The sequence below is a fragment of the Notamacropus eugenii genome, chromosome 4, assembly GCF_028372415.1.
Source record: "Notamacropus eugenii isolate mMacEug1 chromosome 4, mMacEug1.pri_v2, whole genome shotgun sequence".
Lineage (NCBI taxonomy): Eukaryota > Metazoa > Chordata > Mammalia > Diprotodontia > Macropodidae > Notamacropus > Notamacropus eugenii.
Genome location: NC_092875.1, coordinates 416,557,255 through 416,584,907, shown reverse-complemented (window position 1 = coordinate 416,584,907; position 27,653 = coordinate 416,557,255). Strand labels below are relative to the sequence as shown.

Here is a 27,653-nt window from a genome sequence, read left to right as displayed (position 1 = left end):
GACATCCAGAAAGAGTGTAAGAGCATGGATCCAGAGAGATTTCGTGGCAAATGAGGGGAGGGGAAAATTATCATGGGGAAGACAGGTGGTAATAATGAACTGCACAGACAAGGACACAGTGAAATTTCTTCTATGAAGCAATACTTTCACGCTCTTTGTCTCCTGGAGGAATGTATCCCAAATCAGGCACAACAGAAAAAAAGGTGGGAAGGAGCAAAATTTATGAGGAAATAACATAGCCCCTGTTTAGAGGAGGGAACTCAAATAAAGCAGAAAGATTTTCATTGTGAGTGGCAGATAAGAATAATATGGATAAGGGAAGCAGTAGATAAAGGCAAATACAAGTATATACTAGTAGCAAAGGGAGAATACTACATGGGCAGAGTTATTGTCTGAGAATGTTTAAAAGTAGAAAACACACATTCAGGCAGACAAAGCACAACCCCAGCTCTTTAAATGGAATATTATGATGGTAGTGTTGGCATAACGTGTCACTGGGATCTAACAAAGATCCACAATGCTACTACAGTGGAGTTCAAGGTAGCATGTGAGGAGAGGAACTTGAGAGATGTAGAAAAGCCGCTGCCCTATGTCTAACCTGCAAGAGGTCACAACAATAGCTTTCACAGAATGATCAAAGGAAGAGTCTGTGGTGGAAGGAGAAATCAACCCCAGCCTGCTCTTAATTGGTAAAATTAAGTCACTTAAACATAGCACCATTTTCAAAGTTATCCCCCTCCCTCCAACTAATTTAAGAAATAAGAAAAAGACAAATGCCAATGGAACATTCTTTAATGACATCCTGTGTTGTGATTTAATTCCAACCTGGTTTGCAGAATGAGAAAGTATGAAGTATTTTTAAACATTATTAGAAAGAAAGTAAACAAAAGAATAATCCTACTTTGATTTATTAATTTCTGGAAATTGGTTATTTTTCCTATTTGGAAAGAAGGAGAGAATAACGAGTGTTTGTTCTCTTTCACTGAAGGACTTAAATTAGTCGCAGCCTGGGTAGACTTTAATGACAATTTACTAACATTAATTTGGTGTTATACATATAAAAAAAACTACTTTTCTCAAGTAGGCTCCACGAATCATTCATAATTTCTCACAGATTAAGGCACGCATCATTATTGGCATTGTAGTTCATGTATCCGTAAGAAAATATAAATAACATCTGAAGACAACAGATTTTGTGTTCAGTAAAGTGCATCATGTGACCCTGAATGCACTGCCCTTTAGGAAGGTAGCATTAAACTATATGCAAATCCAAGAATTATAGTTGTTCATGTCTCCTTTAAACTTAACCATTTTAACAGACATTGATTTAAAGGAGTATGGCAGACAATAAGTTTCCTTAAACTAGACTATTTTCTGAAAACTTACATTTTTCGTTTTAAGTAGCAAGCAATTTAAGTTTTTAAAATCGTTTAACTGATACATTATTTTGACACAGCATATAAATAAATGGATGGCAACTGGAATAATCTTAATGGCATATATGCGATCCTATATTGGTTATGTTGTAGATCAAAGGTCATAACTGACATAACTAAAGAAATCATTTAATTATTATTCTGTAAACAGTGTAGACACATTCATATCTAGATACACAGATAAAACCCCAATGCATGGGATTCACGGGCAAAAGGTCTAGATAGACAACACTTCGATAAAATATTGTTCTAACCATGACATTATAGCTAATACTTTATTGTAGCAGGAATGTATTTCCTAAAATAATAAATTAGTTCTAGCATTAGATAATATCATTTATGAATACCAACCACCAACCCCCTTTCAATACTCTATTTAGATAAACTAATTCTGTCCTTAATTAACAATTAGCACCTGGCAAGTTGTATTTTCAGGCAAGATAAAAAATCAGAATAAATACTAGCAGTCATTTTAATAAAGAAACAGCATTCAATTTTAGTTATTTCATTGCTTCAAGATTCACAGGAGTTAAGCTCAACATAAGGTTAACTGTCTATAACTTGGGCAACCTAGACCCTGAGCTTCTTTTCAGAAGGAAATAGGCTGCTCAAGAGTATAGTTCTCCAAAATTTCACCTCAATTCAACTCAACCAATATGGAAGACTGCTTGGAAATGGCCCCTTAAAATTCTTTTTGGAAACAATCACGACCTAAATAATAAATAAAACCAAAACCCAAAATGCCGATGGTAAAGCAAGAAAAATTGAATAGGGCATAAATGAGCTGGGGTAGAAGAAACAAAACAGTATGGCATATATATAGAACAGATGACTGACTAAAACTGTATAAATGAGATTCTTCACATTAGAATCATTTTGATGACCATGCAAAACAATTCTGGAACCAAAGTAAATATTAGAACTACAATTGCTGCAGAGGTGACATGTATTTAAAAATTCACTTCAATGATGAGTACATTCAATGATTACTTTTAAACAGTGGTCTCCAAAAACTGCCACCTCGTTCCCTTAGACATCGATATGAATTCCATGTTTTATAGACATCAACTCTCTGGTCCCAGTTAAATACATAATGAACGAACTTAAGTGAGGTAAAGATGCTGTGATGGTCACGTAGAGCCAGTAGGGCAGGGGAGAAGTTTTTCCAAAAGGGCAAATCCATAAGCCATGGCGAATTCCATCCCGAACATGGTGAGAAGTCCAAGATATAAATAACATCCAGGGAAGAAAGCACCACGAGTCTTTGAGTCGGAAAAGGTGCATGATCAACTTTAGTGTCAGAACCACAACAGGTATCAGAGTAGAACAGTGGAGAAAAGGCCTATGTGGAAGATTCAAAGCAGCCTGGGGTAAAAGAAAAAGAAATATCAACTATTTTTTCTCTTTGTGGAGGGAAATTTTTTTTCTTTAGATATTTATCGGTTACTTTCCAGTTTCTTAACTGAAGTGCCAAGTAAAATTTTTTTTCTGTTGGTCATTAAAACCATTCTAATACAGGAATCAAAACTACTAAATACACAGAAAGGTAGGCAATGGGTGTAATGGGAGGCATTTTCTTACTTAAATAATCAGATTTGAGGAATCATATGATTAATAATTACATCTTACACTTAGCAAAGGTTAAGTGTGACTTTTCAAGTGTCTCCAGAATCTCCCTTGTTCTGTGTCAACACAAAGCAGTGCATCAAATATTATAAAGTACTAGTAAAACGATGACATTATCACTTTATTTCTCCTCTAAGCTGCCAGAACCATGTAGCAATATTATGTGTACTTCTCCAATATTTCAAAATATCTGGAAAATCTTATCATTCCTTAGAAGATTGGTGTCATGGTTTGATGTAGCAAAAAAGAAAAAAATCAGCTTCTGTCTAACCTCAGATCACACACACACACACACACACACACACACACACACACACACACATCATCCCTGGGCCCATACTTTCACACCTTTCCAATCTGCTAGGACCTTCAAGAGATTGCATTCAGCTGGCATAAGCAAGTTTTTATACTCAGAACAAACATGCTCTTGATCCTAAATAAAGATGAATCTAAACCCTTAGGAAGAACAGAGAGACCTGGTAGTACAGGGAATAGGGTGCTGAACCTGGAATCAAGAAGCCTCAAGTTCAAAACAATCTGACCTCAGATATCACTAGCTGAGTGACCCTGAGCAAATCACACTTAAATTCTGTTTGCCTCAGTTTCCTCTACTGTAAAATGGTGGTAATGATAGAATATTTCAGGGTTGTTGTGAAGATCTTAACACAGTGCTTGGCATATAATAGGCACTATATAAATGTTAGCAGTTACTACTACTACTATCATTAATGACAAAATTAACATAGTGGAACTATTTTTCAAGTAAGTTAGCTCTGATCATCCCATAAAAAAGGAGAATACGATTATTTTACGGTAAAACTGAAAACTATTTAAATCTTGGCCAGAATCTCACATGTAAATAAACAAATTTCAAAACATCTATATTTCTGAATTATTGAATTTTTCAACAGAAATTAATCTATTATATTGTATTTGTATGTATGTAGAGCAGAAACTCTAATTTTTTTTTTAATTTCAGGACCTCTTTATATTCTTAAAAATTACTGAGGGACCCCAAAGAGCTTTTTTAATGTGGATTATAGCAATATTTACTATATTAGAAACTAAAATTAATAATATCAAGTTATTAATTTTAAAATAGCAATAATCAACCCATTACATGTTAACATAAAAAACTAACTTCCAAAATGAAAAAAAAATAGTGAGAAAAATGGCATTGCTTTACATATTTTTGCAAATCTCTTTAACGCCTGGCTTAATATAGAAAACAGTTGGATTTCCACATCTGCTTCTGCATTTGATCTGTTGCAATATGTTGTTATGGCTGAAGACCACGAAGAAAATCTAACCTCATACAGATATGTAGTTGGGAAAGGGAGTATTTTAATATGCAAGTAGCATTTTATTCTTATTATATTTATTTTTATTATTTACATAATATATAATATATATTTATTATATTATTATAATTATAAAATATTATAAAAATAACAATAATTATAAAAATAGTTTTGACTTTTGAAAGGTCTTGGGGACCCCCAGGCATCCTGGGATCACACTTTGAAAACTGCTGACCTAGAGCATGAAAGGTGTAATTAAAAATTCTAATTTGAAACAAATGCAAATGTCATATCATATTGCTTGCCTTTAAAGGGCAAGGAAAGACTGGAGGGAAGGAGAGAATTTGGAACTCAAAATTTTTAAAAAGCAAATGTTACAAGTAAATTATTTTATTTTATTTTTTAAAAAAGAAAAAGAAACAAATACAAATATGAAGTCAAACAATTAACCAGGAGATTTTATTTCCAGTGGGAAGTAAAAGTTATCCTTGGTGACAGAATAAAAAAAATCTGGGTCAATTATTACACGAGTGTTTATCGAATCCTAGGTTTATGCTGGTATGTTTCAACCTTTATCAAACACTTAGCTCCTCGCTGTTTTATAGCCAGAGATGGCAATTTTCTATGACTATTTAAAGTTTGTTAACATTGCTCAGCTCTTCATTTTAAGTAGTGAATCCTGTTGTTAGTAGATAGGAAAAGAGACAACAAGGAACTTCTTGTTTCCAGGTTGCTTGCTAGAATATTAATAGACAACTTGTTTATAGACAAATCATGAAGAAAGAAGAAGAAAAGTAGATTGCTGCACAAATAAATATAAAAGACTATTACTCAAAAGTAACCAAATAAAGCTTCACTGATCTTTATTGCAGATGAATGGTGCCATCTACTGGTAAATATGAAGAAAATGATTTTCAATATTCTACTCTTAAGAAATGAAAAGAATGGTATAACATTTAGCCTGATGAAAATTACCTACTAGATGAGTCATGATTTTGTAATGGTTTTAAACAAAAAAAGTCTTTTTTTACTAAGTTAACATTTGAATATTTACTTCATCCAAAGTATTATAACAGAGATCACAGGTTTAAAATAATTTCTAAATATGTAACTTGTGAAATTAATCTATCACATTGCTTTTAAAAAGAACAAAATCCCCTCATCTTCCTCAGGCTTTAAAACATATTATAAAGTTACGGAATAAAAAAAGAGAGAGAAAGAAATCAGTGGGACAAAAGATACCAGCTAGCTAACCAAATATAAACAAAAAATTAATCTTTGATAAATTAAAAAAACTGGATAAAAGATTCATTATTTAACAATTATCCCTGAAAAATTTGGCTAATAATTTAGTAGAAAATTGGTTTAGACACACCTTTTGTATTACATCTTTAGTGAATTTCTGCTGGATGATAGACAACCATTTTTTAAAACTATAAAAAGAATGGCAGAAAATGGAGCAATACATAGAAAGAACTTTTTTCCTATTAAACAGAAAGAAGAAATTATTAAGGACAAAATGGAGGTCCTTAAAAATATTTGAATAAAAAATTCTGTACAATAAAAACAAAAGAAACAAAAGAAAAAACAACATATTGCATATTTATGAAAACTGTAACAAATGAAAATCTGACATCAAAACATATATAAAAAGGTGTTAAAATTTACAAAGTTAACTAACTCCAAGTCCACAGTAGATAAATGGTCAAAGGATATAAACAGAGAGTTTTGATAAGGAAACACAAATTAACAAATATCACTTGGCAAAAATAGCCACTGATAATTAAAGACATTCATATGGAGAAGAAAAGGTCAAGAATTTCAAACAGAAATATTGGAAAAAGCAGGAATGATGGGGGTCTGGAAATACCAGATTTCAATTTATACTATAAGATAGTAACTGTCAAAAAGCATTTTGGTACCGGTTAAAATAGAAACAACAGATTAGTTCACAAAAACAGTTCAAGGACAACAATTGCTGGGGTTAGGACTTAAAAGCTATTGGGATAACTTGAAAGCAATCTGGCAGAAATTAGATTTAGACCAACATATTATACTACGTACCACAATAAACTCAAAATGTATGTATGACCCAAATATACGTTCTTATCATAGAAAAAATTAGAGAAGAGATACTTTTAACAGTAATTGCTAGCAACAGAATTCTTACATTAACAACAGATATAAGTGATCACAGAAGACAAAATGAGCAATTTCAGTTGCATAAAATTGAAAAGCTTTTGCACCAGGAAAATTAGAATTAGAAAGGAATCAGCACAGAAAAAAATCTTTGCAGCAAATTTCTCTGATAAAGGTATGCTATCCAAGATATATCGAGAAGAACAAGAGCCACTCCCCAATGGATAAAGGGTAAAAGGACATGAACAGGGAGTTTTCATATTAAAAAAAAAAAAGCAAGATATCAATAATCATGAAAAATAACCATATTTCAAAAACCTCCCAATCAACAATATGAGAAATGATAATTAACCCTGAGGTTCTACCTTATCACATCAAAAAAGTAAAGACAAACGAAAGAAGAAAATAACAGATGTTAGAGAGATCTGGAAAGACAAACGCTAATAGATTGCTGTTAGAACAATGAATTTGTCCCACCATTACAGAAATTAATTTGGAGTGCTACCCAAAAGTTATATTACTGATGTATATGTACTGAATGTATATATCCTTTGACCTACATATACCAGTACTTTGCATGTACTCCCAAGGTCAAAAATTGAGGGGAATGACCCAACAGTACAAAAAGAATTTCTACAAGTATTTTTTGTTGTAGCAGAAACCCAGCTGGGTGAATAGCTGAACAAATTGTGGCATGTGGATATAATTACAACTATGAAAATCTTGAAAATATCTGTATGACTACTGCAGAAAAAAATTAGTAGAAACAGAGAATAATTTACAGGATGACCACAGTATTGTCAAGGATAACAACTCTGAAAGTTTTCAAAACTCTGGTCAATGCAATGATCAAGATTTTAAAAGACTGAAGCTGAAACATACTTTCCCTCCTTTTGCAGAGCTGTGATGGATTTAAAGTTTAAAATGAGACATATTTTCAAACATGACCAACATAATGATTTGATTTGCTTCTCTATACTTATCGTTATAGAGGAAGGTTTTCATTGAGAGAAAGGGGAGAATTAGTTGGTAGTGACAGAAATGAAAAGAAAGAAAGGAAGAAAGGAAGAAAGAAAACAGCATCAATAAAACATTTAAAAAATACACAGAACAATCTACAGAAGAAGTTCAAAAGGAGATAAAAACTACTACTTTGTTTCTACCTTGTACGTATAATGTATGCAACAGACTTACAATTTTATATACTATCTCTACTTTGTTTCTCGTGTAACAAAATGTTTGTTGACTAAGTTTATAACAAAAAAGAAAATGATGGGTTGGATTAAAAAAAAACCCAGTTCTTTGCATGTTTTGGACTTTTATAAATGCTATGCAATAACTTTTTTTTATAACTATATGCCATTATTATAAAGTAAATGAAAAGAAAAGGAAAATCAAAATAAGCCTTAAGTTTTTAAGAACTGATGTGAAGAATACATAGCTGAGATTATTTGGAAGGATAAAAAGAAAATTAAAATAATATGTTTCTTACCTTTAAAGAGAGAGATCTAGCTAGAAAAAAGTGGTCCACATCAATAAAAGAGGCTAAAAATCCAGCCAAAATGACTTCTCCAAAATCACTCTTCTTCTTCAGTCCAATTACTATTGCCCATGACCACATTCCAATTATCCCATGCACTGCATTATCAGAGAGGGCTCTAAGCCAGTCATTTTGCTGAATGAAAGAAAACTGCAAAAGTCTGTCTGCTACAAAGCAGAACAAACCTAAACCAAGGCTGGAAATGACAGACAGAGTGCTACATGTCTGGAGGAGAGCGAAGGTCTTCTCGGTCTCAGTTGCCATCACAGTTGACATGTTGCTGTATTTTAAATGCCATCAGGGAACTTGTAGTCTACTTTTGTTTACATATTCCCATATCCTGTAACAGAATGGATAAAACACGATTAAGATTAGGACCAATATTCACTACTTACACATAAGATAATATTATTATGATAATCACATATGGGAGACAGGCAACTTAGCATTTGGTAGATAAGAGAGCCAGCCTGAGACCTAGGAGGACCTGTGTTCAACTTCTGCTTCTGACACATACTGGCTACAAGATCCAGAATATTTGTCTAATCTTAAAATTTAATTTGAAACTTAACCTCTCAATGCCCCCAGGAAATAGTCTAAGACTATAAATTGCAGGACAGTTGTTGGTATGTATGATAAAGGGAATGTCTTCACTGGAAGTTCTCTCTACAAGTGAGATCACAGCTCCAGTAAAAATATTCCTATACATGAAATATATGAAATACAAGCTTCTCCACTGCCCTCTGAGTTACTTTAACTGCTAATTTTTCAAAGGCTGTTGTATTCTATGTTTTGCTGTCACATTACAATACTGGTTAATATTAAATGGAAAGGCCTTCACTTTTCTGGGAAACTCATTGTCAATAGAGGAGATTTTTATAATTACTCAAAGGTAATCCAACCTATTCTACTCCTTCCTTCTGTTCAATTCTGGACCCAACTCATTGTCCATCTATATTGCTGTACCAGCTATACGTAATTATGAACGAGCTTTACAAGTAATTCATCTATACATATGTTGATATATGGGCAATGGTCTTCATCCACTTGGTCTTTCTTGTGTGGACTGACTGGCCAAATAACTATAAATATGAATAATTCTCTAAAGATACACAGAACTCTTGGTCACTCTGTAATAGTCAAGTACAACATGCAGAATTTAGGAAGTGCAGTTGAGACTAAAACTTCTCAGACATTCTTACAGAAAAGCTAAGTATAACACAGTGGATGGGGGTGGGGGGAGTGGAGGGAAGAGAATAAGCATTTATGTAGTGCCTACTATGTGCCAGGAACCGTGCTAAGCACTTTTATTTTTTAAACAAACATTATCCCACTTGATCTTCTCAACAAACCTAAAAGGTAGGTGCCATTATTATCTCCATTTTATAGCTCAGGAAAATGAGACAAACAGAAATTAAATGACTTGCCCAGGGTCACACAGTTGGCAAGTATCTGAGGCTGAATTTGAACTCAAGTCTTCCTGACTTGAGGTCCAGACCTCTATCCACTGTGCCATCAAAGAACTGGATTTAGAATCAGAAAGATGTGGGTTTGAATCCTGTCTCTTCATACATCATCTATGTGACACAAGTACTTAATATGTAACAAAAACTACTTAACTTCTCTGAGACTTTAGTTTCATTGTCTATAAATGGTAACAACATTAATTAAATTAAATTAATCAACTAAAAGGTAATAACATCTGTGTATATAAAATGCTTTGTAAAACTTAAGGTGCCACATAAATATTCTAGTAATGATGCCTATTTTCAGGTACCATTAACTTAGGTTAAATACTGACAAAGGGCCAATGGATGCTTCAGTTTACTTTGAAGATTCATTCTTTGTCTAAAAACCTTAGAGTTTGTAGTGTCTTCAGATTATGTCACTGGCTTTTACTTCAGATTAAATCAGTATAATATATATGATTAACATAACTAAATTTGAAATGCAAATGCATAATGAAGCCAGGAAATACATAAAAGTTGAACCACATCTTTTCTTTGATAGTTTCAAATAGTTGTCAGAGGTATAACTGCAAAATTTCTTCACCTGACACAAAAATATTTTGGGGGATGGGGGCAGGTGGCAGCAATAGCACTACAGAAGGCAGTCTTACTAAAAGAGAGTTGTGTCAGGAGATTAAGCAGTCTGGTCCTAGAGTCCAACTTGTGTCTCTGTGAAGAGCAAATGTGAAGACCAAAGGTGGGCTGCTAGGGTGGGGAAAGAGGTATTAGAGAGAAAGAAGGAAAGCAAAGATTTTATGGTGATAGGACCATGAGAATGGGGAATGGGGACAGATAAAGGAACAGGGTCTTACCAGGTAGCATAACTCAGCAAAGAACCATGAGGCTTTGGGACAGAAATGCCTAGACTATCAGAGAGAAAAAGAAATCTTCCTTCAAGTCAGTGATCAGCTACCCAGTCCTAGTTATATCTGTAATTTGTGTTAGGCAACCAATTAAAAAAAAAAACCCCAACAAATTTGTAAAGTAATTCCATAAATATGTTTTATCTCACTTTCTTTTTTACTACCAACTATTTAACAAACCATAAAACTTATAATACTAACCTTACATCTATGTGCAGGTTATATACACCAAAATGGTCTGGTAGCTGATATGACATCATGAGGGCATGAACTGGAACATCATTTACCACAAGAAACTGAGAGCCAGTTTAATGGGAACTAAAAACAGGAAAAAGATAAAAATGCTTATTTATAAGAACTCAGGGATAGAAGAAAGCTGTCTGATATCTGTGTTTTATAAATGGAAATAAAGATGGTTTTTCTTTGCTTGCATTGGCCTTCTACAATGCTTTTGTCGGCCACCATTAAGGTGAACAGAAACTCCAAGTACCTTAGTTGGTTCAGTTATAGATTAATATTAGTATTGGGACCGACTGGACAGTTCTAACAACACACAACTTACAAAGAAAAGGGGAGGAGTTGTTTTCCATTTCCCCCAACTCTCCCTTCCTGTTCATGGATAGGTTGTGAAAAGTTAAGAATACAGGGAAATTGGGGAAGGAGTCTGAACATTTTGTACCTGCCAAGAGAAGGTGTGAAATTAAAGCTGCCAAAAGACATGTTCATTCACATATTTCACAAAGACCTATTAAGTGCCTACTATCTGAAAAGTGCTATTAGTAGCACACAAAGATAAAACTGACCCTCCAACTTTTCCTAATTATGTTGAGGGTATCCCTACCCTTCTAGTCATTCCAGTTCACTTTATCAAGGATATCCATAACTCTTTCTTTTCGTTGATGTCCTCATTCATACAGCTCCTAAGTTTTTCAGCTCTATAGTCTTTTGCAACTGTCATCCTCTTCTCTCTACTCAGAGTCAACCACCCCACCTAACTCAAACCTTCATTACCTTTTTTCTAGACTGATATAATAGCCTCTAATTTGTTCCCCTGCTTTAATTCTCTTCCCATTTCCTATTCATTCTTCACGGTACTACCAAAATAATCCTAAAGTATAACTCTAACCATATCATGTAGCTCTACTCATGAGTAGCTCCCTATTGCTTCTAGAATAAAGGGCAAATTCTCGAGCACAGCACTGAAGACTCTTCAAAATCTGGCTCTAGCTTCCCTTTAGAGACTTATTTCAATTATTCCTCTTCATTTAGTCTGGCTTCTGCTCAAACCGTCAACATTGGTTCCTTGAACTTAGCACTCCTCTGGCCTTTTTGTCTTTGCACAGGCTATCCCTCTATGACAGGAATGCATTTTCTTCTCATCTTTACCTTTAATTTAATTCAAGGTTCACCTTTGTGCTACCACCTATAGGATGTTTCTCCTGATCTCCCTAGTTTCTAATATCAATTTCCTTTGTACTTATTTATATGTTTACATATTATAGCACTCAGTAGACTATAAGCCCTTTGAGGACAAAGAGGGAGGTAGCATTAGTACAGTGGTAGTAGTAGATCTGCAGTCAGAGGACCTAGTTTTCAAAAGATACCTCTGACTCTTATTACTTGTGTGACCTTGGGCAAGTCACCTAAGTTCCCAAGGCCTCTGTAAAATGAAGGGGTTGGAGTAGCTGGCTTTGGAGGTTCTTCCAATTCTAAAGAATCTATCTATAATTCTATGACTGTTTATCATTTTTGTCTTTGTATCCCCAGTGCCTAGTACAGTGTTTTGCACACAGAAGGTGCTTAATAAATAAACGGTGAATTGAAATTTATAAAATCCTTTTCATCAACTGTTCCCAAAGGAATCTGAAAGAAGGCTTTTAGATCTAAAAATCTGATAAGCATGCCATCTATGTACCTTTACTAAGTTACACCGTGTTCCAAAAGTCTTAGTGCAATCTTAAGCTGTAATAGCTTCAACAGCTTAAAAATGCACAAAGACTTTTGGAACACCTTGTATATAAACAGCATAGGGTTAAACATAACCTTTGGGAATTCAAGTAGAGAACTCTCCGAAATATCCCTGCTAGTCCTAGCCTCCTTTCAGCAGGTTCCCATGAGAGTAACTGATAAAAACGGTATTTATAAACTTGGTGATGTTTCAGGGCGAAGCAGGTTCTCCAAGTCAATCTTCTGGAACAGCAGAAAACTTCGATAAGGACGTTTTCTTTTTTGGGGGGAGGGGGAGGGCGGACCAGGAGGTGTCAGGACTCAGTTAGCATCTCCGCTCCCGGGAGAACAGCGGGGCCCCGGCTTTCTCCTGCCTAGCGCTCAGCCAATTCATTTCTGCAGCTTCTCTCGCAGCCCGAGGGGATCGGAGGGCAGGCGGCAGCCCCCGAATCCGCCCCCCAGGAGGCTGGAAGGTGGAAGAGGGCGGGGGAAGCCAAGCTCAGCTCCGCCGGTGCTGGACAGCTCCCGGGGCCGCGGGGCGGGGCTGGGGGAGCGGGACCCGCAGAGCTCAGCGCGCCCAGACCCGAGCCGGAGCCGGAGCCGGAGCCGGAGCCGAGCCGGAGCCGGAGCCGGAGCCGGACCCGAGCCGGAGCCGGAGCCGGAGCCGGAGCCGAGCCGGAGCGGGCTGCGACCTTCCTCCCCAGACAGGACAGCGGCAGAGCCGAAGGCGGGGGACGGCTCGGGTGCCGCTCCCGCCCCAGCTCCGGGGCCTCCCTGCCTTCCGAGCCTCGGGGGCGGCCCCGGGACCACCGACCCCCCCATCCTCTCTCCGCCCCACAAAAGCCACCCCCGAGGTCGCCCCAGACCCGTCCAGCTCGAAGCAGACCGAGTCCAGGAGGAGCCGCCCGTCCGCCCGCGGCTACCGACCGAATGACTCCGGCGTTGTCCGTCTGTCCGTCCGCGACCCCGGGAGCGAGCGACCTCGTCGGTGCGGAGCCGAACCCGCGGCTCTACCGCTGCCCACCAGCGAGACGCGCGGAGCCGGCTAGAGAAGCCCCAGCAGCGGGCTGACGCTGCGCCGCCCGGGGGCTGACGGGATACCTGGCTGGCCTCCCGGGAGGAGGAGGGAGGAGGGGGACAGGGAGGAGGGGGACAGGGAGGGAGGGAAGAGGGGGACAGGGAGGGAGGGAGGGAGGAAGGGCGAAGTGAAGAGGAAAGGGGGAAGGAGGAGGAGGGGAGAGAGAGAACGGAAAGGGGACGGAAGAGGACGGGAGGAAGGAGGAAGAGGGCGAGGAGGACTCGGGAACCTTAACTCTTCTCGCACCAAGTCCCGAGCCTTCCTTTCCACCAAGGCCCCTCGGGGCCCGCCCTTGCCTGGAAGTCTCAAGTCTTCGCGACTTCGAGGCGCAGCTGACGGGGACGGCGGCCCTGGCCCTGGAGCCGGGAGGGAAGCACGTGCCCGGAGAAGTATCCCCCGCCGCCCGGGGGCTTGTCCGGGACGCCGCGGAGCGAGGCCCGGCCTCCCCAGGAGAGCCTGGAGCCCCACCCGGACCCCAGGCATCCCTTAGGAGCTGCGGGCCGGGCCGGGCCGGGCCCCCACCGGGCCAAGCCTGGGATGCCCAGAAAGGAACCCCAGAGCAGCCTGGCCCCCGCGGGAGCCCCCGGGGTAAGAGGCGGACGTCGTGCCAACGAGGATCTACGGGATAACCTGAAGATCATCTCCGGCCTTCCTTGGCTTTCCGGTCCCTGTTACAGAGGATGACGTAAGAGGGTCCAGTTCTTGGAGCAGAAGTTTCTTGGTTTTGATAAGACAGACCACCGAGAGTTCAATCAGTGCTTGCAGACTGTCTGAAATCTGATTTGGATTTCTAGCGCTCCCCACCCCTGCAGTCTGGCTCCGCAGGACTGAGGACTCCAACAAATTTTCTTTGCCTACCTCTTGGCTTTATTTATTTATTTACAACCCAGTCCAGAAGGCTAGAACCACCTCCTCTTGTTACTGACTGGCCGCAGTCTGTCAATGAACATGTAGCCCACTGGTAATGAGCCTTTCCAGGCTCCCCCGGGCTGGTCTATGCACAAGCTTCCTTTCCTGCATCCCTCTCCAGACTAAATTTGCTCCAATGCTTTTACAAGATGTTTTCCAGACTTCTCACCATTTTGATTTTCTTCTAGATGACCTTAAAATGTGTGACCCAGAATTTGAACATCCCAGGTATCAGGGCAGAATTCAGTGGAACTGTCATCCCCTTTGCTCTGGAAAGTAATGCCTCTGAATGTAGTTTAGGTCATCCGTTAACTGATAATGAGCTTACAGTCTTCTAAATCTTTTTCATATGAAATGTCCTTCCTCTCTGGGTGTTTGTGAAATTGATTTTTTGAACCCAAGTGTAGAACTTTACATTTCTTCCTATTTCAATTTTATCCTATTAGATTGTTTTCCTTGCTCAATCCTTGCTGAGATATTTTTGGATCCTGACTCTCCTCTGATATGATAACTGTCATTCCTAGTTACATGTCATTTGCAAATCTGACAAACATGTCTAATATGCCTTCATCTAAGTCATTGATTAAAAAAATAGATCAAAGGCCCAGAGCCCTCCTCCAAGGTGATGACTACTCATTGGATCCTTTAACCAGTTCCAAAATTATCTCACTGTACTATCAGTTACCTAACCCACGTCTTTTCTTGAAGTCTATAGAATGAAATGTTTGTCCGATACATAAACCTTAGTTAACCTGTGATTTGTGCATTAAGGATCCTGATATTCTGATACTTTTAGGTATTTAAAAATTACATTTCACTTGGTCTGAGCCCTCATTTAGAAAATAGACAATGTATTTACAGTCCAGTCCAAAAGGCTAGCACCACCTACTCTTCTTATTGATTGGCCACAGTCAGTCAATAAACATTTATTTAGCACCTGCTATGTGCATCTACCTAAGTTCAAATCTGGCCTCAAACACTTACTAGCTGTGTGACTCTGGACAAGTCACCTAACCCTACTTGCCTCCATTTCCTCATCTGTAAAATGAACTGTAGAAGGAAATGGCACATCATTCTAGTATCTCTGCTAAGAAAACCCCAAATGAGTAACAAAGACTTGGACAGAACTGAAAAAAAAACATGTACCAGGCACTGTGCTAAGTTCTGGGGATACAAATAAAAATGAAAAAAACCAGTTCCTTCCCTAAAAGAGTTTGCAAAGTAATTGGGGAAGACAACATATAAAGAATTAAAAACAGTTTAAGGGAAAATCCAAAAATTAGCAGAAACCCCCGTCCACAATATATCAGAATGTATTCTTTCTCCAAGGGTCATTTATAGCACCAACAGCCTTTACATTACCAGTCTTTCATGTGTTCTGGTGTCCTCTTGTCTGAAGGCTCTGATTCAGGTAGGGACTTATTCAAGGCCACAGTGTTTTTGTCACTCCTACGTTCTTTTGGTTTGCCCCTGTTTTGTTACTGAGTTATGGCGGGGGTAGGGGAGGTGGGGGGTGGGGGGTGGGAGGGTGGTTGTACAGATCCTGACCCTATAATCATCTTGGCCTAGTATGTCCAGCTAATCTATACGTCACATCCTACTGTTGTATCCTCCAGAGGACCACACCCTGATTCTGTAAGAGTTGCCAGACCATCTCAACTGATCCTCAATGCACTTCCATGAGATTCTGGGGGTATGTCATGTAAATAAAACAAATGGAAATAATGCTTTCTGATAACCACAGTTACTCAGAAACAGAAATCTCAAGATAGGCAAAAAACATAAAGTGAATACCTTAGACTACTGGGTAGATTGTGCCCCCATTAGGGGAAGGACGTCTTCTAATAAAAGATAGGACTTGGCATATAACTGATTTCTTTCATGAAAAAGAGGAAGTCTTTCTTCTTCCAGTATTTACCTATTCAGCTTATTTATCTTCTCTGGGGCAGAGAAAGTTTCTTGGAATAACTCAACAAATTACCAGATATACAAGTGAAAGGTTCTTGTTCTCCAAGACCAGATTCATTTTAGTCCATGACTAAAGGGAACTAAAGGGTGTGTGTGTGTGTGTGTGTGTGTGTGTTTAATTTTCATTTAAGTATCTACCCTGTGTATATGGCACTTAATTATCTAAAAGTTCCCTCTCTCCCCCCCACCCCCACCCCCGTTCTGAGAATGGTTCCCCTTCTCCTTTAATCCACCCAAAGAACTCTGCCATATTAATATTATTCCATAGACACAGCTTTTACCATATCACTACTGGGCTCAAAAACTTGACCTAAACTCCCATCTTGGGTTTCAAAGCCTTCCTTAATTTAGCCTTACCCTACCTATCCAACCATATTTTCCCATCAAGAAGTACTATGGTATAGTAGAAAACTAGTCAGAGGACCTGGGCTATCCTAGCTATCACTTAGTGTCTCTCAACCTTCCTGGGTCTTCATTTATAAAATGAGGGAGTTGAACTAGATGAAGTTAAGGTAAGAAGATACCTTTCAACTCCTCGTTTATTTTATGATCAAGGAGAGTTTAATCTTCAACATGTATTTCTATCAGGTGAATTTTTTCACCTGTCATAGATAGGCCAGGCACATTCCCCTACCTTTGCTCATATTATGCCCCTTGCTCATGCATGGTATTCTCCTTTTCCCCTCGGCTCATCCAAATTCCACCTAATTTAACAGGGGCAGCCCAAATCACCCTTTTAGGATGCCTTTTCTAGTTACTCCCTCTCTCAATTCAACAAACATTTTGTGCCTACTATGTATAAGGCATTATGCTAGATTAAAAAAAAAAAGATACTGCCCCCCAATGAACTCATACTATAACATATAATATAATATGCAAAATGCTTTTAAGAAAATGTGAGGGAAATATGACTTTTAGTTGGGGGGAAAAGGGAAAGCTTTGATGAAGTAACACCTGCACTAAGCTTTAAATGGAGAGAGTTATTTCGAAGAAGAGATATGGAATGTGTTTCACATATGGAAGATACTTGCATGCATTTAAAGTGGTGGGATAATGCAGAACAAGATGAAGAATAGCTAACAGTTCAATTTTACCAGAATATAGAATGTCTGAAATAAGACTAAAAAGCTAGGTTTATGGAAAGCCTTAAAAGTCAGGCTAAAAAGTTTGCTACAATAGCAAGCTTTTAGGTAGTAGAGTGACATGATCAGACCTGTTTTAGAAAGATTATTTTGGCAACTATTTGAAAGTGAGATGGAAGAGGGAGTGACTAGAGACAGAAAGACTGGCCATTTTTTGGCTGGAAGAGAAATTTTTAAGTGCCTCAATTAGGGCAAAGGCACTAAGTAGAGTGAAGGTGGGGAAAAATCTCAAATTTATTTTCCCTTCTCTGAACTCCTACAGCACTTAGTTTGAATCCCTTATCATAGGAACTAGGAACTGTGCCATTAATGTTTGATAACTATCTTAGTCATCTCCCTAGCTAAATTGTGAGTTGTCAGGGACCATGTCTTACTTCTCAATACCCCAGAGTGCTTAGCACCTAGCACATAGTAAGACTCAATAACTACTTATTGATCAGTAGACAAGTTCCAAGGCAATTACAAGAAAAATGGTCTCTATCCCTATTTATCTTAAATGTGCTACCAAGTCCTTTCTTCCTAAATGACAATATTTTTACACACAAACGAGGAAAGATTTAGAAGTTAAAAGTCAACACCAAATTCAGAAAGCAGAGGTAGATGCAGCAACTGTAATTAGAATCAGAATTTGAGAGATGCAAGGGACATTGGAGAATTAGAACCTCGTGTTCTCCAAGTGCTGTACTACTACTTAGGCAATACTAATTTAAGCAATCTACCCTATTTCGCTGAACTTTCCTTTCAGTCATGAGACATCATTTACTACTTGTCAAATCCTTGTTCTTCTGTCAAAAACATTAGTTTATTCCATAAAGAACAGAATGCCAAGCATGGTACAATTTAATTCAAACAGCTAAGCTGAAAAAAGTCTTGGAGAAATTTCCAATTCTGAATTTATTAACCAGAGTATATACTGCTGTAAGACATGTTAGGGATAGGCAGAAAAGAGCTTACTGAAAAACATTTTAATTTCAGTAATCAATTTGTCATTGGCCTAATGGCAACTTGGCAAAACCTGTAAAGGGTAAGGGTAAGGAGACTGAAGCTAGTAAATTCCAATTCAATCTGGCTCTCTTCACTCAATGAGTGTCTTCACAGAATGCAAGGCAGCTCATTTCAGGACTTCAGAACACATACACCATATTCACAGATGTCAAGCTAGACTGCCCTTTGATGTCTCAGTCACCTAGTTACCTCTGTTACCATCATAATAACTACAGTTGCCACCCATGGGCTCTTTATACACTGAAGCTTCATTCCTAATACTGACTTTTGGGGACTTCTATTGCAGTGAAAATAACTATGGGGAACTTCTGGCATTACCAAACACCCTTACTTCATCCAAGTAGCAACAAGAACAGAGAGCCCTTTTTAAGGGTGTAGCAGAGAAACTGGTAACCAGGCCTACACATCACGGACCAGGACTCAGGCCTAAACCCCAGGCTATCTACTAAGTGTCCAGGTGCTATTCAAAAAATAACAAGACTTAAAACTTATTTATGAATACTCAGTTTTCATAGGAAAGACCTTTACAAGGCTCACTAAAATTGGTTTCGTGTCTATTTATACTAAATCCATGAGTATTTTTTGAATTAACTTTGCCTAAGTTTATTTCTGATCTCTTTCATTATTTTTGTCATTGTTTCGTGGCTTCTTTCTGATTTCTCCAAATTTCTCTTGAAATTGCTTTGCTAAATCTGGAAAATCAACAAAAATTTTATTAAATAATTTCCCAAGGCATTTTGTCAAGGTTGTGTTATTCCTGAAATTTTAAATTTGGGTAAAAAAATCCAATATAGTAAAAAATATATACTTACCAAAAATAACAATCTAATTAGGGTTAAAAGTATCTGTTAATGTGACAAAAAAAAAGTTTTTTGCACATCTTATTGAAAGACCTTAGAAATACACAAATGAGATCATCTTTGCACCACTATGGTATAATTCAGCAATAGTAAGCAGCATTTACTTCGTGCAAGGCACCAGAGATAAAGTAAAAAAAACAAAACCTTAAGTTGCTAACATTTTATTGACAAATGTAACAATACAAGGTAACATGAGGATGGAGAGTGCTTACAACTGGTAGGAGTAGAGGGTTTTCAGGAAAGGGTTCAGGATAGGATATAACTGCCTGCGTTGAGTCTTCAAGAAAAACAAGGGTTTGGAGTAGAACCTACAACGAATGCATCTACAAGCACATGGTAAATGGTGTAAAGCAGCTAGGTGGCACAGTGGTTAGAGTTCTGGACCTGGAGTCAGACTCATCTTCCTGGATTTAAGCCTCAACATTTATTAGCTGTGCAACCCTGGGCAAGTCACTTAACCGTTTGTTTGCCTCAGTCCCTCATCAAATGAGCTGGTGAAGAAAATGGCAAATCACTCCAGCATCTTTGCCAAGAAAACCCCCAAACAGGGTCACACAGAGTCAGACACAGTTGAAACGACTGAATAACATGAAGGCAAGAGATGGAATATCAAATCCAGGGAATAATAGGTATCTAGTTTGGTTGGAATATAGTTTATGGGGGGGTGGGCCAGTGTTAAATAACACTGGAGGTCTATGAAGGAAATGCCAGGCTAAGAACTTTGTATGTTGTCCTAGAAATAGAGTAGCCACTCAAGTTTTTGACATGGTCAAACCTATGCCCGATGAAGATTCTGGTGATTGTATAGAAGATAGATTGCAAAGGGGACAAACTGGAAGCAGAAGAAACCAGTTAGGAAGCTAGAGCAGAGATGAGAAAAAATGAGTCTAAATTAGGATGGTAGTAGGATACAGATGGAGGAAAGGGAAACATGCAAGAGTTGTGTTGGCAAAATCGATAGAACAGGGCAGCTAATTAGTAAAGGGAATTAGGAGAGAAAACAAGCACTACATTTAAATGCCTACTACATGCCAGTCACTGTGTTAAGTACTTAAAGATAAATAAATGAGTAATGAACCTGGGTAACTGACAGGATGATGGTCATGTCCACAGAAATAAAGAAGTTCTGAGGAAGGGAGGGGTGGCTCTTGGGTTTTTTCAGGGAGCAAGGGAAAATATTAGTTCTGTTTTAGAGATATTGTTTGAAATATTACCTGAGAGCCAACTAAATTGTGTGACCACATATTTAGCATGCAATTGCTGTGCCCTCTTTTTGTTACAGGGATGTTTGTAATTTTTTTTCCAATTACTGTCCCTCATTTATGACTAGGCAATTGCTAGCTAGAAAATCTATCAAGGGAAAGCTGTAAATTTGTGAGCTGAAAGTCACGTTGTCCTTTTACCAACGACCAAACCTCAAGGCCACTTCCCTAACCCGTGGTCAAGTTATTTAGATATAAAAATAATTCCCTTATGATACTCATGGCCATAATGACTTTATATTTGCTTACTTATCTATGCAACTTCCCATACCAAGTCCTGGGTTCTTGTAACTTAATCTGGGAACAAACTATCATTTTATGTAACAGAGTATTTTTATTGGTAGTCACTTTTTTCAGCTATTTCAATTTTAAATACAAAATTTGAATACATCCTTAAAAAAAGGAATGGAATGTCACACAATTCCTTTAAAACCACCTCCTTATATATTATATGTGGTATCTTCTATTTTCAAATAGATTGTTTTCCAAATGTTTGTAAAAGTTGGTTGTTCAGAACCTGGAACGCATTTTAACAGGTAAGATGAGTTATAAGCGGTGGGTAAGCTCCCAGGCTAAACCAAAGGAACCTATAGTTCGTAGTATCCTAAAATGCTGTATGATGATGAAAAAATAAAAGAAAATTATTCTTGCAACAACAGTAAGTAAACAAATTCTAACACTGAATTTGAATTAAGAACTTTTTTTTATCTTGGGGGTCTTGCCAGGAAAGATAGGGAGGTCAACTGATGATGAAAGTGATTGTTGGCCCACTTTCAAAGGATATGTGAGTGATGGCACTGGTCCTTTATTATGGCAAATTTTAATTCCAAAATGGCTCTTTTCCCCCTGGATATAGGGTATCATTAGTATAAAACTTTAAGACCTCTTTAGTTTCTTAAAGGAAAATGAAATCCTGGCACTAAGATATTGCATAGGGAATTTGTAGAGGTAGGATTGAAAGGTTTTTTCTGTAGTGACTTCTAACCCACAGTTCTCTCATACAATTACAGGGAAAAAATATCCTTGGATCAGAGAAATGAAATAAGTGAACAAATTCTTAATTTAGTTTATTTTGAATAAAAAAATTCTGCAGGCTAGAAGTGTACTAATTGTCCAGCCCCAGCAGATTATAATATAATGACTACAACACATTTTGCTTATACATCTGTAAACTACTCAAGGGCAGGAACTGTCATATTCCTCTTTGTCCTTCAACATTTAGCAAAGCAAAGTACACCCAGGATATTCTTAATATTGGTTGCTGCACAAAACTATACGGTCTGGGAAATCAAAAGAAATTAACTACTTCAGATTTCTCAAATAGTTCTTTATTCCTTGAAACAATATGATGTTCATGATTACTTTTTAAAAAAGCACTTTCAAATTTAACTTACATTAAGTAGCATATTCTTACAAAACTATTTATAAGCAGTGTGAAATAAATTACATTAAACTAGAAAATTTTCACACCATATTTGAGCAACTAACTCAAGGGGGCAAATTTTCCCATTCAATTTTGATAATCCTGCATACAGACAATTCTCTTGAGGATAGTCATTTGTACCATCAAAATACAACTTTAAGAATTTGATGTAGTTAAAAAAAACTTTACTTTCAGAAATTACTATTTTTCCCTTTTTGGAACAGCTAGAAGAGATTCAATATCCTGAATGATTCTGGAGGTTTTCTTCAATGCTGCTGACACGCTCTTCTTATTCACTTCTTCAGAAAAGCCTGAAGACCTAGACTTGGAGATACCAGAAGACTGTTCATTTTTCTTAGTAGAAATCTGCTTTAGGACACTGTCATTCTCCAATAAAGCTAAATTGTTTAATTAAGGAACTCTTTCTTCTGTAAACACTTCACTTTTAGAAGTCTTTTCGACTAGCAAACTGCCTCTGAAACTTATGCTTTTGTTTCAAAGTTACATGATACAGAAACTTTGAAAGAGACTGAAAGAGAAACTATAAAATCTGTTTACAATTTGTGTGATGTTCTTTTTATGTAAAGAAACAAGAAAACCACCAAAATTTTGGGTTAGTGACTTGCTTTTTAACTTATGCAAAGGTATTTTCTTAATTAAATGGAAAAAATATGTAAAGAATGTGTTTACTTTGCGCAAAGAATCAGTGAATCTAGGATAAAGAAAATAATGGATTGAGGAGAAAAAATAATTTTGAATCAAGTATTTCTGATAAAGGTCTGATAGCCAAGATATCAGGAACAAACAAATATATCAGATCAAAAGCCATTCCCCAATATGGATATGGTGGTCAAAGAATATGGAAAAAAAAAAGTGCCCAAAAGAGCTGCAAAATATTAACAACTATATGGAACAATGCTCTAATACTCAAGGGCTGGCAAACTACAGCTGGCAGGCCAAATCTAGCCACCTTCTGCCCAAGTATTTAAATAAATCACTAATGAAAATAAAGAGAAATGCAAATCAAACAACCTTACATCCAGCAAAATTACAAAGGTAACACAGTATAAGAATAATCAATGCTGAAAGGGTTATAGAAAGAGAAAGACACCAGCATATTTTGTTGGTGAAGCTATGAATTGGTCCATCCAGTTCAGAAAGCAATTTGGAATTATGTGAAGAGAGCAGTTAAAATGCCCATATCCTCTGGTGGTCACTGCTAGACATATACGTCAAGGAGGTCAATGACAAAAATAAAGGTCTCCGTACACAAAAATATTTATAGCAGGACTTTTTGTAGTGGCAAAGAATCAGAAACAAGGCCATCTGACACCTACTGATACTGGAAGAGCTAAACAAGTTGTGGAGCACAACTGTAATGGATATTATTATGCTGAAGAAAGGATGAATTAAATATGATGAATATAAGGAAGCATGGGAAGATTTCTATGAATTGATAAAAATTCATAGAATTTTTCAGGAAAACAGAAAACCCGAAAAACAATGTATTCAATGATTACAATAATGTAAATGGGAAGAATAAAAATAAAATAAATGAAACTGAATGCTGTGAAGTTATAATGACTGAGCTTAGCTCCAGACAAAAGATATATAGGATTTTCTTCCCTTGCAGAGTTGGAGGACTATAGGTGTGGTAAATTACAGATAAAAATATAGATTTTTCCCATGTATTGGTTAGTTTTGCTTAAGTGTTTCTCTTTTTCATTCTAAAGGCAGGGAAAGGTAGGGCAGGGGAAAGGATACATTAAGAAAGGTAAGTAATGTAAAAACCAAAGATAAAAATTTATTTTAAAAAAGGTTTTGGCAGAACAGATACTCACTAAAAAATAAAAGGTACTTATAGGAAGAGGAAATGAACAGGAAAGGGTCAGAAGGCAAGTCTTCAAGTGCTATTGTCATCATTAAGAGTAAAAAAAAAATACACACACAATACATATTCACTTAATATGTTTATATGTGTATATATTTGTGTGTGAGGGAGGGAGGGAGGGAGAGAGGGAGAGGAAGAAAGAGGGAGAGAGAAGGGGAGAGAGCGGGAGAGAGAGGGAGAAGGAGGGGGAAGGGGAGAGGGAGAGAGAGAAGGAGGGGCAGAGGGAAAGGGAGAGAGACAGACAGACAAGTTTTACAGTGGAGTTAACTTCTGCCTCTGAGTACAGTAATGCTGCTTAACCTAAACTCAAATAAAGGTACAGCAGTATTATGCAACTTTCGTAAGTTGACAAAAATGTTTAAGAAAAAGTTCCAAAGTGCACTTTAAAAATCGCAGTTGTTTGCTTTTCTTCTCTCAAGTCTAGCAATATGGTGCTGTGGAAAGAATACTGGACTTAGCGTCAGAGGATGTGGGTTTGAATCTCAGCTCTGCCATTTATTATCTGCATTACACGCAAATCACTCCTTAGTTTCCTCAAAATCAGGGAATTATATAGTACTAGAAGAAGTCCTTTTCAGGATCATAAAATCTAATAAAATGTTAACTATGGTAGTAAGTTTATGGTAGTAAATCTGAGGGCAGATTTTGAATACCATTCAAAAAGTTTTAATGCAGCTTAGTTTGAAAAGGCAGAAGTGATACAGAGTAAGACTTATTATGAAAGGATACCGTTAAATTTCTGTAGTTTTTCAAGTTCAGAAGTAACAGACCTGCAACAAAGGAGAAGAAAGGATAAATTAAGATCAAATGGGGTAATATTAGCAGTGCTTAATACAGTAGGTGCTCAATAAATGCTTTTTCCCTTGTCCCCTCCCTTTAAAGTTTGTAACTAAAAGACTGTATGGCTATTTCACTTTTTTTTCACTTTTTGCCCAATTTTACTTACACAAAATTTTAAATACATTAGATATTACCTGTTTTTCTAAGGCGTCACATTTGTACATAGTTTTGAGTATAACAATTCTATTATCATTAACTTGATACATCTATTTTTATTTAACTTTTCCAAGCGCCCTTCCAAGCAGACTGTGAGTTCTGTGAGGTCAGGTTACATACATCCTTGCATCCTCAGGAATGACATATGGAGGGGTTTGCATGAACAATAAAATGAGGAATGACTGGGAAGATGAATACCTAAGGAAATGCATTTGAACACTAAAGAAAGTTCTGGTGAATAAAACTCAATAAATTTGTTGATTTCTTTTATTCTGACCTACTACCAGAGAGTGATTCACCTATTATATGGAGAGAATTAGGTTTGTGTTTGCACTCCCTATCACTACTCTAGATTAGGTCCAAAGGATCTCATAAATGAATTAATCTGAAAAGCCTTCTCCCTGGTATTGCTGAATCCAATGTTACCTTTCCAACCACCTGTCATCCTCCTGCTAGAATAATCTTCAACAATAAATCCATCAACAAATATCACGCTTTTGCTCAAGAAACTATACAGATGATATTTCATTCAAACTCCTCTATCTAACTTTCAAGGTTTTTTATCATTTGTTGCAACTTCTTCTATCTAATCTACCTCCACCTCCTAAGCAGACCTCATGATTAAACCTTCACTCCAGTCAAGCTGTTCACTTAACTGTTAGCCTTCTAGGCCATGCTCATTTTGTTCCTCTCACCTTCAAAAAGAATATCTTTTCCTCTCCACCTATTAAATCTTATCATCAGGGCCAAGCGAACTCTCTATAAAACTTCACCCAATTACTCCAGCCTAGGCAGAATTCTTCCTTCTCAAATTCTAGTGCACCTAACTCTTCTCTAACAGTTCAATCGTGTTTATCTTGCCTTTCTAACTAAAGAAAACCTGCAAGAGGGCAAGAAGAAAGATCCTATCTCCTATTTCTTTTGCATTATCTAAAAACTCCTATAAAAATGTTGGGCAAGGAGCTCAATACTTGTTGATGTACTGACTTATTTTGGGTAGGACAATCACATCAAAGTCTCTAAGAATGTTTGGTACTTCAACCAGTACTTGGAATTTCCCTAATGAAAGCAAAATGTATGTAATCATATGGTCATATGATCTAGAACTGAAAAGAACTTTAGATTGCTGGTCTAACTCTTAGTCTTCAGATTGCTTTTATAACCTCTTAAATTTTGGCATAAAAAATGATAACACAGTGTCATACAGCTTTATGCTACCAAGTATTTTTAGTATGAGAACTCCACTGCTAAGTTATGTTAAATAATAATATTAATACTTCTGTTTAAAACTAGTTCTATATTTTTCAGGCTCAAAGAGTTGTGAAAAATGATGAGACAACCAGATTTAAATTAAGATTTAACAAATAATTTACTCAGGAAAGGAAAAAACCTTTCCTGGTCTCACAAATTCAGGTTTCCAAGCTTTCAGTATTCCCTAGGCAAATAAAGTAAGTAGAAAATTAGCATGAATACCAGTTTTCGTCAGGAATGGGTGATGATGGAGGACATGTAAAGATTTCCTGTGGATCAGTCTGAGTCAGACTCCTGCACCATGTTATTACTGTTGACACATACCTAGGTTGAATACAAGTGATTAGGAAAGGAAATCACTGAAACCATCTAAATCAGAGAAGGGAAAACTACTCTTACAGACCATGGGGGAAAAGACTGGTAATAAACAAGCAGATAAAGTGTTAAGTGGGAAAATTTCTAAATGCATCTAAATGTCAATTTAATTCAACCTTTATTTTTATGCTTATATAACCAAAGAAGATCCTCTTTCACCAGGAAAACAAAATAACATGAAATATCTTAACAAATACTTTTATTTTTATGCCTATATAACCAAAGAAGATCTACTTTCACCAGGAAAACAAAATAACTTGAAATGTCTTAACAAATTTTGTTTAGGATTAAAAACAAAGTTGACACTTGGATTCCTTTAAACAAAACTCCAATTTCACTTATAAGGCATCCTCCCCAAGCAAAATGTATTTCAACTTAATTTTTATTTTAAAATATATATATTTTTATAAGTTTTAAACAAAACTTTTAATAAAAGTTTACCTGAATATATAAAATTTTAAAATTAAGAAATTTTCAGTCAGTGAATATAAGTATCAGTAATACATGACTCACTGAATTTATCAAATAAATGTGCAGATGTGACCTTAAAGACTGGACAAAGTATTAATATTTTGAAAAAGCAATGGCATCCAGCTGCCTTCTTTTCTTTTTGCAGGAAGCAACTGCCTTGAAAATTAACAAATGTTACAACTAAATCAGTAGGGAAAAAAAGCAGATGAGCATTCTCTTGTGATTACTTAAAACATACACACTTTTAAAATAGGGTAAAAATGTAATTACCAATGGCATTATGTAAGCTAAAAAGAGACAAGACATAATTTTAGTAAGATGACTTTAAGGATCTTTCTCTATTGGGACTAATAGAATAATAACACCTAACTGGTCAATTTAATTTGCAGAAATTTCAGTCCATTCCTTCCAATATCAACTCTACCCTTTTTCCACAAAAATAGGCAAGTTGAATTGTGTAAACTTTTGCTTATTTAAAAGTTCTAATAAACCCCATATTTCAAAATGGTGAACTGGTAGCAAAACACAGATTACTTACACCTAATAGCTTGATAAAGATCATTCCCTTTCTCTTATGTTGAAAAGTAGTTGGGATTCATAAAGACTTGATTTTTGGCAAGGCTGATCTGTTCAGTTATGCTATTTGCCAACATAAGAGAAGG

The 27,653-nt window shown here is 37.0% G+C and overlaps 2 protein-coding genes across 6 annotated transcripts in view; both read right to left on the bottom strand.

The window, feature by feature from the left end:
* Positions 1-774: 774 nt before the first annotated feature.
* Positions 775-13,376, bottom strand: TMEM267 (transmembrane protein 267). 2 transcript variants are annotated; one of them, XM_072605694.1, is made up of 4 exons: positions 13,288-13,376; positions 10,615-10,731; positions 7,995-8,382; positions 775-2,801 (listed from the first exon to the last, which is right to left on the bottom strand). In XM_072605694.1, the coding sequence occupies exons 3-4, from the start codon at positions 8,316-8,318 to the stop codon at positions 2,466-2,468; spliced, it is 660 nt and encodes a 219-aa protein (XP_072461795.1). In that variant the 5' UTR covers positions 8,319-8,382; positions 10,615-10,731; positions 13,288-13,376; the 3' UTR covers positions 775-2,465. The 2 variants fall into 2 exon arrangements, with proteins under 2 accessions (XP_072461795.1, XP_072461796.1); XM_072605695.1 differs by lacking the exon at positions 10,615-10,731 and having other exon boundaries at positions 13,288-13,372.
* Positions 13,377-21,890: 8,514 nt separating this feature from the next.
* Positions 21,891-27,653, bottom strand: part of C4H5orf34 (chromosome 4 C5orf34 homolog) — a 29,586-nt gene continuing 23,823 nt past the window's right edge. For 2 of the 4 annotated variants that reach the window (XM_072605684.1, XM_072605685.1), the window contains exons 11-13: positions 26,368-26,469; positions 24,628-24,668; positions 21,891-22,405 (exon numbers count right to left, since the gene is read on the bottom strand). In XM_072605684.1, the coding sequence (XP_072461785.1) occupies positions 22,209-22,405; positions 24,628-24,668; positions 26,368-26,469 (340 nt within the window). In that variant the 3' untranslated portion in view covers positions 21,891-22,208. Of the gene's footprint in view, positions 23,227-24,627; positions 24,669-26,367; positions 26,470-27,653 lie in introns of all 4 variants that reach the window. The other 2 variants (XM_072605686.1, XM_072605687.1) reach the window with 1 other exon arrangement.